This window comes from Agelaius tricolor, unplaced genomic scaffold (genome assembly GCF_023055355.1).
Source record: "Agelaius tricolor isolate 1412-34295 unplaced genomic scaffold, bAgeTri1.0.p SCAF_6, whole genome shotgun sequence".
NCBI lineage: Eukaryota > Metazoa > Chordata > Aves > Passeriformes > Icteridae > Agelaius > Agelaius tricolor.
This window is the reverse complement of record NW_027269266.1, coordinates 2,961,474-2,976,151: the sequence shown is the minus strand read 5'-3', so window position 1 is coordinate 2,976,151 and position 14,678 is coordinate 2,961,474. Positions and strand designations below refer to the sequence as shown.

Here is a 14,678-nt window from a genome sequence, read left to right as displayed (position 1 = left end):
TTAATGGAAGGGGGCAAATATCTGATAGTAATGGATATTTGAACTTAAGAAAAATTAATACTTAAAGACAAGTGAAACATTCATGTGATGTGTGCTTGCTATTAGAAAAGAATATTCATTTCATATAAAGCAGTTTAATCTAAAATAAATAATCTCTGGTCAGCTTCAAGTGAGAGTCAAATTGTCCTTCAGTTTTACCCTCCACAGCTTAGCAATAACTTTGAGGTAGGGAATGGTTACTTAAAACCAATACAAAATAATTTCATTTCTTGGTTCTTTTAAAAATAACTGCCAACTTATTTCTATGTGATTCCTGATGCTGCTGTAATTGATATGTGTGTACACACCCATCTGTTATGATAAATAATGCTATTTTATGGCCATTTAGGAAGTAAGGAATGGAAGGTAGATTGTGAAAAATTAAATATGAAATCTGTATCTCTCCAGGTTCCTACATAGATTTCCTCACTATAGTAACAGAAACACAATGGTGAATACAATGGCAGCTTTCATTGGGAGAAAGAGGATAATTTTCATTACTGAAATATATTAAATTTATTTCTGAACTCTTACAACATCACCAGATTTGGTAAAGGTTAATTTCTGGCTTTTCCTGAGAAGTTAGATATGATTTGGAAATCTCAGCTGTAAAATCCTTTTACATTTCACAGTCCCCTTCTTTTAAGGATACAGTGTGGGGTTTTCTTTGGTAACTGATCCTCATTTTTCATGGCATAAGGATTCATCAAACAGAACCATTTCAGCTGCATGGTATGGGAGAAAGGAGATGAAAACCAAATAGGAAGTGTTAATGTCCAGTTTGTAAAAACAGATCTGAATTCTTCATCTGGAAAAGGAAAAAATATCAGTGTCATGATGCCTTTCCTTCACTGTTGGCTATTTGGGATATGCAATGTAGAATTACAGAGTCCTTAATCAAAAGGAAGCTTTCACATTCTGAACAGCATCCCTCTAACTAAAATAATAAATTATAGCTTTTGAATTGAGAGCATTGTAATTTCCAGTGCCAACCAGCACAGACTGGAATGAATTATTTCGCAACTTCAATGAAAGTAATATTTCAGTATAAAAATTATGGTAAATTTAGAATTGCTTAACTGACACAGTTTAACATAGATAAGATAAAGAACCTTATGCTTTTTTCCCTCACTAGGATGAGGTTTATATAATAAATTTCCATTTTTTTAAGATGTATTGTTGATTTTATTTGGTAATGAAGTCATGGTATGAAAACTCACCTCCCAAATGCTGCCTGTCAGCTCAGGAGTTATGTTCACCTGTGCATGTTGAAGCTTTTCAGTGTTTTGAGATTTTTTTATAACACAAGAGAAAGTGAGACCTCCTGGCCAAGAGGGGAAATCCCCATAAATTGCTGTTTATGAGTATTAACATCTGTGGGATTTGTGGCCCAATGTGAAACTGAGGGAATGCTGCTGCAGAGAGCTCCCAGTGATTTATGAAGGCTGTTTACTGCACAGAGATTGGAATAGCTTTTATCATACATTACACTGCTACTTTGCTTTAAAAGAATAGCTGAAACCCTTTTCTGACCCACATAATAGTGAAGTCTTTAATGGTATAAAGTAGCTAATTGACATTTTTGTCAAAATAAAAGACCTAGGATAAAGGAATCTCATTTCCTTTTGTCAGAGGATGAAATTATGTTTAAAAAAAATCATGATGATGTAAAATTCAGACTCTTTTGTATGGATAATAGTTATTACAGAGTAACAGGAAATTGCTTTCCCTGTAAGTATGTATTAAAATCATTCTGTTACACACAGTAGTCTCCAGCTTGCTAAATGGTCCAATGCACGTTTCCATCAGGAAAATTTGCTTATCACCTACTCAGATGGAGAAATATGGATTGCTCTTCTCTCTCTCCTCAGTGGCCTATCAGAATAATAAATAAGAGAATTGGAGTAGTGAAGGAAATAAAGTTGTAATATTAATATTCCTAATATTGCTTCATCAAGCAGCATTAGGTGTATCTGGAAATTTCTCTCGCTGTCCCAGACACTGGATATTTACATGTTGAAAATCCTTCTTTATTTTATATCCATTTTTTAATTAATGAAGAGGCAAAACCCAAAAATTTGATTATCTGAGGTAAACCAGAGGCAGCTTTAGGTACTTGTAGATATCACACCCTGGAATTAAGGTCCAGATGGGTCAGAATAAACCACAGCCTTCAGGAGAGGCAGATTTTAAGGACCTAAACACAGAGTACAGTGGATGAGCTATTTAATACATAATAAGATGATTGACTAAAGCATCTGTTTGGCAGAGTGTGGTTTTTTAGAGTCTGTATTATTTATCAGACAGGAAGAGCTGAAAAAAACTCCTGAGTGTCAGGCACTGTCTAGAAAATGAGGTGCCTGCCCTCTTTTACAACACAAAACAATTGTAAAGAAAGATCTAAACTGCACAGCCCCCAACAGATCAGTGTGCCAGGTGATGCACTGAGAACCACACCCTTTATTCTTTCCACCTTACCTGGAACAGAGGAGTTTCTCCCTGCCTGCTCTTTTCAACAGGACTTTTTCTGCAGGAATTTTCATTTTTTCCTTAGTAATCTTGATATTGTAATTCTGCACCTATGGCATGTTTCTGTGAGGTCTTTTTTTTTTTCAGCATCTCCACCTCTGGTTTTGTGGTTTCCTGTCCAGTTGTGACCTTGCTGGGTCTTGTAGTTTGTGGTACAACAGAACTGAGTGTATGTATTTTTTAAAGATTTTTTCCCCCAATTTTTGTATATTTTCAGTCTGTCTTTACACTTCTTGTGTAACAGGAGTGTTAAAAGAGGCCAAATTCATGGGCAAGGCATCAATTCATTACCACAAATCTTTCCAATCCAGTGTCTCAAAGCAGCTGAAGAGGCCCAGCCAGTGCTGCTGGTTTGAATTCAGCAGGTCTATTCCAGGTGGGATGTGCAAATCCTCCAAATGTGAGCCCAAATTCCTGCTGTGCATAATCTACCATTAAATCTGGGAACAGCAGCACAAATGGTTTGGGAAAGGAGAAAAGTTTTGTGTACAAGAAGCCACCCTAATCAAAGGATAATCCTCTGGGTATCTGCAAATTGTTATGTCCTTGGAGCCACAAAGTTTAATTAATGATATTAAAAATAATTAACTACCTTTTAAAATATATGAGGATGTTTCCTGTCTTTTTTTTTTTTTTTTTTAGTTATGCTTATGTGGAAATTAAGACCTTTTAAACATCAGTGATCAAGAACTTTCTTTAAAGAGCAGCAGGAAATGACTAATACAAATATACAGTGAAACCATCCAGTCATTTACACAAAGGAATCTTCCTGCAGCTCTTTAATGGACTAATGCAGGCTGGATTGTAATGGGGCTAATTTGCTCCACACCTACTTAAGGAGAAGATGCTGGGGTGCTTGATTTTTTCCCCTCTCTTGGGTCTGAAAAAGCAATATATTGCCTACATGAAAGCATCCGTGACACTTTGATAGATGCAGTGAGCTGCAGCCAATGCATAATTGGATGATGCTAAGAGAAGTGTCTGAAATTGCCTCTCAGAAGCCAGGCTTTAAAAGTCTATCAAATTCAGCAAACAGAATGGGAAAAAAATGCCTAGAATTTGTTTCATCACTCATCTCACTCTCACCTTTTCAAGCTAAAACTGGAGCTTTGAGTCTGTGGCAACAGGAACACACAGCTGGAGGGTCAAAGGGATTTTCTCCTGCTATGAAATATGTAATGTTCAAATCACCTGCTGCAAGAGTCTTTGTGTCAAAATAATATAAAAGCAGGAGGAAACAATGATCTGAAATAACATCAGTGTCTCAGCTGTGTCAGCCTAATATTTCTTAGGAAATATTTGGGCTTCACTGTCCACCAGAGGAGAAAGTTCAAGGCTCCTGTTGTCAATACCTGGTATAACATACTATGGACACACGAGACTATTTACACCTATAAATGCCAAAACTGGGTGTTTTCTTCCCAGATAAATCAAAGGCTGTGTAGTTGTGGGCACACTTTTATGTTATGAATATTGTTATTCTTATATACTTGCATTTGCTGGGTGCCAGACATGAAACACATTCAACAAAAATTTGTAGAGGTTGGTTTGATTCTCATATCTTGTCCATCAGGTTTTCATCATGCAATTTCTTGCAACACATAAAATATAAAGAAATTAAGGCTGGAAAAAGGGAAAAAGATGGTAAAAGGTGAGAGGGAAAGGGAAGGAAATGCTTGTATTTATCAACAAGCTTCATACAACATCCCACTCAGTTACTGAGCCTACTCAGTTCTGCTGAAACTGGATTTAGTTTCTTTTTCTCTGGGTGTGAGGTTGACTTTTGACATAAAGGATCTTCTCCTTTCCAAAAAATCATCAATTCACAATACCAGAGCTGGTGCATCAGGGATTACTTTTTAAGGTAGTAAAATCTGATGGTTTTCACAGACACACACACACACACACAGAAGGGTCCATAGGAACCCTTACAGCAATGTTAATACATTGTTAGTACATAAAAACTTTTATTTGTGAGATGTTGGGGCCATCAACAGTATTTGGTTTAAAATTCAAGCACAAGCTAAAGGTATGGTCTTAATAGCTGGGTTTGATTACATCCAAAAATCCCCAAATTATTGCAATTTATGGGAACATGCAAGCATGCTCCCACCTTTCATTTACAGTGCTGGACAACTTTAGGAATCTCTTTATTCATTTTTTGGGGTACATTATATATAATCATGTGATTCCTAAGTGCTTGGGAAGGGCAGACTTTGCAAGATTCCTGGGGATTTACTTTTCTGCCTGGAGTCTGAGGCCAGGCAAAGACTTTCCTCTCTACTTGGGTAAAGGACTTGAAAATTCAACTTTGAATTTAGCAGAACTGGCACCAGGAAAAGGCCACCAGCCTTATAAACTCAGTAAATTCCTCTGTGCTCTTCCACACCATAGAAAAATTGAATTAGACAAAAGCCTTGCAAGCAGGATGGAATAACATTTGGTTATGCAGGGAAGCGGGTTTACTAAATCACCTTCAGAAAACCAGAAGGTGTTTTGTGAGAAAATTACCCCTCACTTACCATTTTAATTTAAATTTAAATTTTATTACCCCTCACCATTTACAGAGATCCTCTGCTTTAACCCATGAGGGATGGGCACTGTGGCCACAAAGCCAGGTTTGAAAATGTGATTTTCCAGTGAGGAATGGCCCACTGGGCACTGAGATGAGTGGGGCCATGAGGTGGCACCTGGAAATGAAAGCCTCTGCCAACCCAGCCCGTTGTTTTCCCTTTACTACAGCTGAGTGTGGCATTCAAACCCATTAATTCTCATCACCAAACCTGGAAATATGGAGACAGATTTCAATTTTCTTCTTATATATTATTCAAGGCGTGCTATGAAATATTATGGAGTTAATTTAATTGCACTGCAATTAAAATACCTGTTTCTGTGTACATAGGTAAACATGCAAAATTTAAAACCTTAAATGAAGACAGTTGTTGTCACTGTTTCCATAAGCATTGAGATGAGGAAATAAGTTCTAAAATAATAATTTTTGCTTTTACCATTTCCCTGTCTTTAACAAATAGAGAAGCTTTGCTCTAAATGTTTGCTCATTTGTACTCTTGACCCTGGATCATTTTAGAAAGAAGAACAGCCATGCCTGGTTCTCAGAGACAAATAATCCAAACAAATTCTTTCAGCTGTTCCAAGCATGGAGCATGAGATGTTTAATGTCAAATTGATTTATTTCAATATATTTAATTTTACTTGGGATTTTGATTCAGCTGAATGATACATAATATCCTGAAATCTGTTCCCCTCCCACTCCCTCAGGCTGCACTGAGATCTCAGAAATGCTCGTTAGGGCTCAGCCTTGATGAAGAGCTCCTGGAACACTGTTGGGCTCCCAGGAACTTGGGCTGCCTAATGAGCTCCTGCTTTTTAACCAACAGCCTTGGAAACTTATTTATCTTGCCTGGAAAACAGCCCAAGTGGAACAACATGTTTGCTATTGAACTTTCCAAGAAAGTTACCAACCCAAATTTTGTCCGGGACAGAAAATCATTATGACTGAAGGCAAAACTCGTGCAATCTTCTAAGCAGTGTGGCATTTTCAGGGTTCCCCGTAGCAGGAAGGAAATGATGAATCTGACTCCATGTTACTAGAAGGCTAATTTATTATTTTATGTTACTATACTAAATTATACTAAAGAACAGAGAAAGGATACTTACAGAAGGCTTAACAAGATACTGATGAAAAACATGTGACTCTCTCCAGAGTCCCAACACAGCTGGACTGTGATTGGTCATTAAGTTAAAACAATTCACACGTTGGATAAACAATCTCCAACCACATTCCAAAGCAGCAAAACACAGGAGAAGCAAATGAGATAATCATTGTTTTCCTTTTTCTCTGAGGCTTCTCAGCTTCCCAGGAGAGAAATCCTTGCAAGGGGATTTTTCAGAAAATATGATGGTGACCAAAGCAGCATCCAAAGTGAGACCCTTTGAGCTCTCCTGGTCACAGATGGCTGTGACCAGAATCTCCCCCTGGAGTTTGTGGACTCTCAAGGCTGCTGTGCTCAGAGAATCACTGCTGAAAGCTGATGATGGAGCCTGGGCTGACACTCCCACTCCTCAAGACTCTACATTTCATCCTCTGAGAAGATGCAAAGGCATCTGCCCTGAGCACTTCACTGAACCTGAGTGGGAATTTTCTCCTTGCACAGACTCCTTTAGGTTTGTGTGTGTGTGAGTGTGAGTCTGATGCAGAAATGTGCCAGGAATGGTGCTCTCTTGCATTCATTAGAGTCCTGAGTAGGCCCACAAGTGAGTTACTGTTGTGCTTGGAGCAAATTCTATAGAATCTTTTGTTAAATTGTTTAAATTAGGTTATCAATTAAACCCTGCTAAATTCAAATATTGTTGAAACCTTTAGGCCTAAACTGTTGGTCAAGTCCTGGGCTAAATTTGGCAGGATGAGTCACTGTGAACCTTGTGACTCAATAGGAGAATTTCTCTTATTCCTTTTTATCCTTATGCTTTCCCAGCTTACTCTTGTTCTATCCACACAGGTCCTTTTAGGTTGATTTTAGTTCTGGACTGATTGATTTTGGGTTTTAGCCTGATTTTTCTCTGTGTGTTTTAACCACCCAGTAAGTAGTAGAGAGAACCTTGCTAATGAACTTCATCACACTTTCATTTTCATATTGAACCTGCTTTTGCCAGTGATTCTTTGAGCAGCCTAAAACATTCATTTATGGCAAAATCACAGTACAAACATAAGTTTACACTTAGCAAAATACAGCAACATAAGGTTTCAATCACAATACCTGTGTAAGCTCCATTGCCCTCTTGTTGGTGGATTCCCAGGTGTATTAGAAAGTGCAGCTTACACTGATTTTACCCAGTCTTGTGCATTAATTCTCTCTTTCCTATCTGGATTTATGGGGGTGTGTATTATTGGCTGTTTGTCAAGGGGTGAGCCCCCCATTTAGGAAAGGATGGGACATTAACTACCACCCATCATATTTGATGTTCTGGCAGCCATGGGCTTTGTCTTGTGCAGAGCTGGCAGAAAAAACAATTCATAGGAGGAAGCTGAAGATAAGTGCAATGGACATAATGGACATAAGCACAAGTGTTTTATTGAATGGGATGTCAAGAGAGCCTGATAAATGAGTGATGGGCACCATGTACGTTTAGGAAGGAAATGTCATTCTCTAAAGATGCTGTGGTGGAATCCTGTTGTTGTTTTTATTGAAGCTTACTCTTATCTCATTGAAAGGGGGAGAAATTTCATGTTCTCTCTGTTCAGGATGGGACTGGGGGGGAAGGAACAGCTGGAAATATTTTGGTGAATTTCTGTGCACAGATGTTGGAGAGTCTGTCTTCTCATGCAAACACAGGTTTCTGGCTGCAGCAGTTACAGGCTTCACTGGTAGCAGCAGCAAAAAAATGTACCAAGTGAAGAACACAAGGATGGCTTTTTATTTGCCTCACCATGTCTGTGTTATTACCTCAGCCACAAGCACAAAAAAGAGATAATTGGAGTAAAGCTATGAAATATTTGCTGATGAATTCTGCAGAGATTGCTGAGACTGGTAGCATTACTAAAATACTACTTCCAGTTCTACCCTCTTCATTTCAAAAAAGGTATGAATATATAAAATAAAACTTAAACAAGAGTTGTTCTTCCTGGTGACCACTTTAAATTGTCCCTAAGGACAAATTCTACCCAATGTTAGGGCAGCAAGGTAGGGTGGCTGTTGTCTGAAATCTAACCTAAGGCTATCTAACTTTGGAATGCTCCTGCACAAACCCAACTTCCCTGGAAACTGGAAACTTCAATTGCTCTCAGTCTGCCCAGAGCTAGAACAGCTCTGCATTAAGGTAAGGACTGTCATTAAAATCAGCTTGGCCTGTCTTAACTCCATGGAACCATAAAGCAGAGAACTGCAACAGATTTGCCCAAACAGCTATTTTTTCCTGAGGAGTTGCCAAAACATCTCTATTGCTCTTTCAAAAGTCTCTGAAGATCAATAAAACCACTTACTAAGTTGATGCCTTCACACATTTTCCCTGGAACTGGCAGAGAAAAGAGTCACAACTTGTGCCACCACATTCAGCTCTGACACTGCTCAGTGCCTTCATCCAAATAGATTTAATGGATGAGGGTGCTGAAGAAACTTGGAAAAAGAAATCTGAAATGATGCTGTAGATGTCACAGAGGACTCATAATTTAGTTTCTAGAGATGGGCAGGTGAGAAATCTCTCGGTAATTTGCCCTAGACTAGAGAATAGAAGTGCGTGTCCAAATATCAATATCAATATCCAAATATCAGTATCAATTGATAGACCCCCAGGTTGTTGATTAAAGTGTCTATTTAGCCATAATATTTAAGTTTGAAAAGCATCTGGCTGCTGTCAGGCTTGCTTTTAGCTGGTGGTAGCTAACAAAAGTATTTAAACACAGTTCCTGCATCTTTGAAACTTTCACCATAAATATGGAATAATTTGTTCTGCTTGGTTCCAACACAACAGATCTCTTCCCCACCACTTCTAGCCATGACCCTGACCTCTGCCTAAAGCTGCTCAGGTAGTTTGGTGTGCTCTTCTTATGGGAATATTCACTATAAACATGATTTACAAGAGCATGTTTTGGGATGTCTTCCTGCACCACCTAGGTGGTGAGGATTTCTCATGTTGAGAGAGAATGTTTAGCTCACTGATGGCTTTGGACAGTGACATTGCAGATGACACACTTGTCAAGTACAACAACCTCTGGTAGGTTCAGGGATAAGCTGAAATGATGAGATTCTCTTTCTGGTGCCTTTCATAGAATCACAGAATGATTTGTGTTGAAAGGGACTTTAAAGATCATCCAGTTCCCACCTCCCTGCCATGGGCAGGGAACCTTCCACTAGAGGATATTTCTTTTCAAATAACTTATTTTTTTACATCTGGGGTTTCTTTTGAGTCCTGAGGAAATAGTGGATAGTGCAAACATTGCAAGGTGAGCAGTAATTGAGGAACTCCAGAAAGTAAAAGGACAATTGTCACAAAAACTTTGGGGATCCTGCTCTGAGGGATACAGTACTACCACAGAAGTGGAAAAACCTCTTATTTCCCAGGGGTCTGTTTCATTCTATCTTGACAAAGGAACAGTGACACATGGAAATGTAAAACAGAGAGCTGCATCAGCACTAAGGAGGCAATGCTGGTTTGTACTGTACTGCTGACCCTCAGAAATTCCCTGGGAGCTCCACATTCCCAGTATTTCCTCACTGGAGGGACCTGATATTCCTTTGTTTCTGCTGTTTTCTGATTTAAGTATCAAACTTTACAAACAGAAAGGAATATTCTTCCTCTGTGTTCCAAGCATTCCTGAATTTCTCACAGAGTTCACAGAAATCCAGGCAGCTTTATCAGGAGGAATTCACATTTCCAGAGTAACAGAAATGTCAAAAGCTCCCACCTGTTCACTGCTTTAACTCATCACCATTTACAGACTTATTAAAGAAACTCTACATTCCTTCAGGAGCTGAACTGGCTTTTGGACAAATCCAGCAGGAAGAAGCTGCAGCAGCTGGATATCACCATTCTCCTTCCAACTTCCATTCTCCTAAGACAATTTTTAATGCTTAAGCAATGCTAAAGAATTAGTCAGACTTTTAAATTAGCCCCATGGTGAATTCAGGTGGGTTTGTATGTTGCTGAGGTGACACAATCACTAACGATGTGTTCAGGCTAGGTGTGATTTTGCCAAAATTTCTGCCCCTGCAACAGAAATGAAGTGTTCATCTTTGAAGTATTTCTAGGTATGGACAGAGAACCCAGTGTTGCATTCAAACAAATATTTTTTAATTGCAAAGATCAGAGTGATTAATGTTTAAAATCCTCTTACATAGTTTTTCCAATCTTCCCTTTTTTTCCAATATGCAAGAACAAAGCAGTCTTACCTCTTTTCTAAGAAACATTTCCTTTTACAGTGCTATAGAGAAATGCTTGAACTACCCATCTGGAAAGTCCAAGCACAGGAGAACAATTTTATTTTTTTTTCTCAACAATTAAGGTCTATCAGACACCAGAACAGTCAGCAAACATGCACTTACTAAGACCTGTGGCTAACTTGAAAGCCCAGGACAGGAAAAGAAGAGACTTGTGACACTTCTTCTGAACAATTTAGAATTAATTTAGTACCTCTATGCTGTAATGTGTGAGTTTCACCTGTTTCACTGAAGACTGGCCACATCTTAAACCACAGTAAATGCTGCCATCTAATGGAGCCTGATCGTTGAACAAAAGCTGTTGGCTCATTCCAGAGCTCATTCCAGCTCACACTGAAAAAAATTTATAGTTTCACCTGAGCAGCATCACTGTGCATGAAACAAGCCAGGCTGGACAGGAGACAGACCCACCTGGTATCTTTGCATCTCCTGAGATCTCTGCAGATCATTTTTTATGAACAGAAGCTGGTTCTGAAAACAGTCATAGAATAATTAAGGTTAGAAAAGACCCCCAAGATCATCAAGTCCCTCTGTTAGCATTCAGGAACACACAGTCACAGAATGATTATATGCAGGTGCTTTTGTTGAAGAGCTCTGGGTGTCAGGGGTACAGACCCAAATCTGACTCTGACATGGGTTCAGGATGAACACGTTTTTATACCCTTATCATTATATAGCTGCATATTAATTATTAAACTTATATTGTTCTATTGTATACATTGATTTCGTCCAAGCACAGATTTTGTAATTTCCATCAAACCCCCCCCAACACAGTTCCTCGTTATTCTTGTTGGGATTAAACAATAGTTATATCCAATTACCAAAAAATCATCACATTTAACAATCATATCAGTATCATAGTCATTAAATTACCATACAGGTGCAGCCTAACATTTTCCCATGGCCTACCAGGCCTAGCCTTCCTTTCTAACTCCCCTGACTATCCCATGATTTTAGAAACATTTATCCCTATACTATCACACTCTTTGATTGAACACCTCCATGCCCACCAAGCCACAGCACCAAGTGCCACATCCACTCATTTTTTGAACTCTTCCAGGGACAGGGACTCCACCACTGCCCTGGGGTGGCTGTTCCAATGTTTGACCATTATAAATCTAGTTCAGACTTTACTGTGTCTGAGCTCCTTAACTCTAAGCTTGCCTGTGCCTTTATTTGTCCCGAAAATAGCTTAGTCTTGACTAAATCTGTCCTATTTTAATAGTATTTAAAAAGGTAAATGACAATTAAAGTTCATTACCTTATTGTTCTTTATATTCTTGGCCTGAAAAATGCGAAATCTTTTCTGACTCCCTGTGAATAGCAAAATATTTTCAGTTTTCTTGTGCTAATAGGTATCTGCTTCGGGGAAATTCTATTACAATAATAGATTGTCTTGTAATAAATGAAATTGAAGATACTTCTTAAAAAATGGACAAAAACATATTAAGCATCTGAAGTCTTTATTGAAGAATTTAAACCAGTCATATTCCAAACTGCAAAATAAAAAAAATCAGTAAAATATTATTACACATTGTTCATATATATTTTTTCAGAATCAATGAAATAAATGCTGTCTCTAAATTTAATAAATGCTACCTCACAAGATACACCAGGAACTTCTTTTAAGATTAGTAAGTAGTGCTTTCTAGGGATAAAGTATAATGATGGAATTTTATTTACAATTATTCCATTCTGGAAACAATATTCTTTGATTTTAATTATGATTACAACAATTTTCATACACTGAAAGATACAAAGAACAAATTAGGTACAACTTTCAGGCACAGGCAACTGAGGATGATCTGTTAAATCCCTCTAGGTGGTTGTGTAAAGACACCTCAAACATTCTTAGACATAAATCCATTCAAAGATAATAGGAGGAGGATTGTCCCAAAAACATCAAAATTAGAGGCTGATTATACTCAAGTGTCTTGAGTGAGTCTTCTACAGAAGTGCAGTTATTACTTAATTTTGCTACAATAAAGCCTGTTTTGAAAAATTGGTTCTCCCTAAAGACATATACCTTATCCTATATCCTTGTGAATTTATAAATAAGTGCTTACAACTGATCTTTTACAGACTTCTTCTGTAAACACATGAACTCATATAAAAATGACAGCTGAAAAAATTAACTCACCAACTCCAGTAGCTGAGGAAAAAAATTCCATGGTTAGAGATTTTCCTCTAATATTTATGACATAGTTGTTCAAATCTTAAGTGTTTTAAGGAGCATTTTGCAAATCTGAACAATTACAATACTTGAAGTCTGCCAGTATTATTCTAAATTTAGAGTATTTGTGGGATCAAAATATGATCTCCATCTGAAAATAAGTGACATTGGTTTAACTGGAAATGCTGCAGCCAGGGGTGACCTCATGTGTCAAGCTTATTGCTGTCTGTCTCAGCAAAGCCATCATAAAATAAAGGGAGGGATATGGAAGAAGCAGGACGTAATTTATCTGCCTTCCTACCATGGTTTTCATTAAGCAGTGATTCAAGAAGACTTTGCTTGTCCTGTATTTCTCGTCCAAAGACAGCACTGTTATGTTTACAATGGTACAAGGATGTATTTTCAAGAGAACGTTGTCTCAAATACCTCCTGAAGGCCTTTTGAATAACAAGAGCTGACACTTCCTCTTGTTTTCTTTTAAGGGTAGAAGAAATTGGGCTGTAAGAACTTTTAGATGGATTGCCAGCTGTAATCTTTTCTTCCATGTCTAATTCAAGACCCTCCGTATCTCCAGCTTCTCCCAAGACCCTTTTAGTGAAAGCCAGCAGGATATCCAAGCAGTGGATCTTATCTCCACTAACTATGGGGATGTCCATGGCTATGAGCTGGATTTTGTTGGGCTTTGGGATGCGCAAGGGGTCTGCCAGAGCATCTGCAAAGTCTGAGAGAACAGAATAATCTATAAACTGTGTTGCCAGAGGGTCAAACTTTGCCCACGTCTCATAAAACATATCAAAGTCATCCTCACAAAGAGGATCTGTGCTCTCCTCAGTGGCAACATTGAAGTTCTCTAAAATGACAGCTATGTACATATTTACAACAATGAGGAACGATATAATGACATAGCTTACAAAATATAAAATACCAAAGCCCTTATTTACACAATTATTTTTCTCTGTTCCTTTTACATTTAATTGGAGAGCACATTTATCAGATTCCTTTAGCACAGGGGCCAGAAGACTATCCCAGCCAGCTGATGTGGTAATTTGGAAGAGGCAGAGAATGCTGCCACAAAATGTTTGGAAGTTGAAAATGTCATCAATCCCACCATCCTGAGGGAGACAGGCAAAGTTTGCCATGCCCACGATGGCATAAATGAACATAATCAGGAAAAGCAAAAGGCCAATGTTGACTAGGGCAGGAAGGGACATCAGCAGTGCAAAAAGAAGAGTTCGAATCCCTCTGGCTTGGCGAACTATTCTGAGGATTCGGCCGACCCGTGCCAAACGAAGAGTTCTCAAAACCGTTGGGGAGAAGAAAGAGCGGAACACTTCAGAAACTCCAAGACCTTTGAAAGGAAAAGGAAAACAAAATGTTGCCAGGTCAAGTTAGTCAAATTAATGTCTGTTTTGTTATATTCTGTGCTTTAGGTGTTGGCAGTAACACTGATCACGTTACAGTGGTCTCAATATAATCAATTCTGAAACTGCTCAGATAAAAGCTTAGGTAAAAAAAGAAAAATTGTAATAGCTTTCAATATAAAAGAGGCATCAAGATTTCTGCATAGTTTGGAAGCTGTGCTCTTCCCAGTTTCTCTAATTTGGGGAATGAATTTATGCATTCATTGCTCAAGTACCTAAAAAAATCCTTTAAAATCCATTCAGGTCTTGTGCTGGAAGTTCTGGGACTGTCTCTGAGCCACTGTCTGAGTGCTGCTTCTTCTTTAGGCCAAAGCCTAAATGTGAGACTTTGACTAATGCTTGGCACTCAGATGAGATCAGAGAAGAGCAAGAAGAAATAAAAGGAAAATTGTCTCTCAGTGTTTATCCTCCATAACACCTCATTCTATGACACAGTAGCAATGCAAATGATTACAAACACAAGAGTTAAGAAGTCATAATTTTTCTGGGTTGTACAGGATGGCAAAAGGCTACCATGCTTAGGCAAGAAGCAGAGAACTCAGAGCAGTTTCTTTCCCATCC

At 38.3% G+C, this 14,678-nt stretch overlaps 1 protein-coding gene across 1 annotated transcript in view; it reads right to left on the bottom strand.

Moving 5' to 3' along the window:
• Positions 1-12,148: 12,148 nt before the first annotated feature.
• LOC139590791 (sodium channel protein type 5 subunit alpha-like) overlaps positions 12,149-14,678 on the bottom strand; it is a 39,757-nt gene continuing 37,227 nt past the window's right edge. Inside the window, 1 exon segment of the mRNA XM_071428524.1 lies at positions 12,149-14,044. Coding sequence (XP_071284625.1) covers positions 12,900-14,044 — 1,145 coding nt within the window. The 3' untranslated portion in view covers positions 12,149-12,899.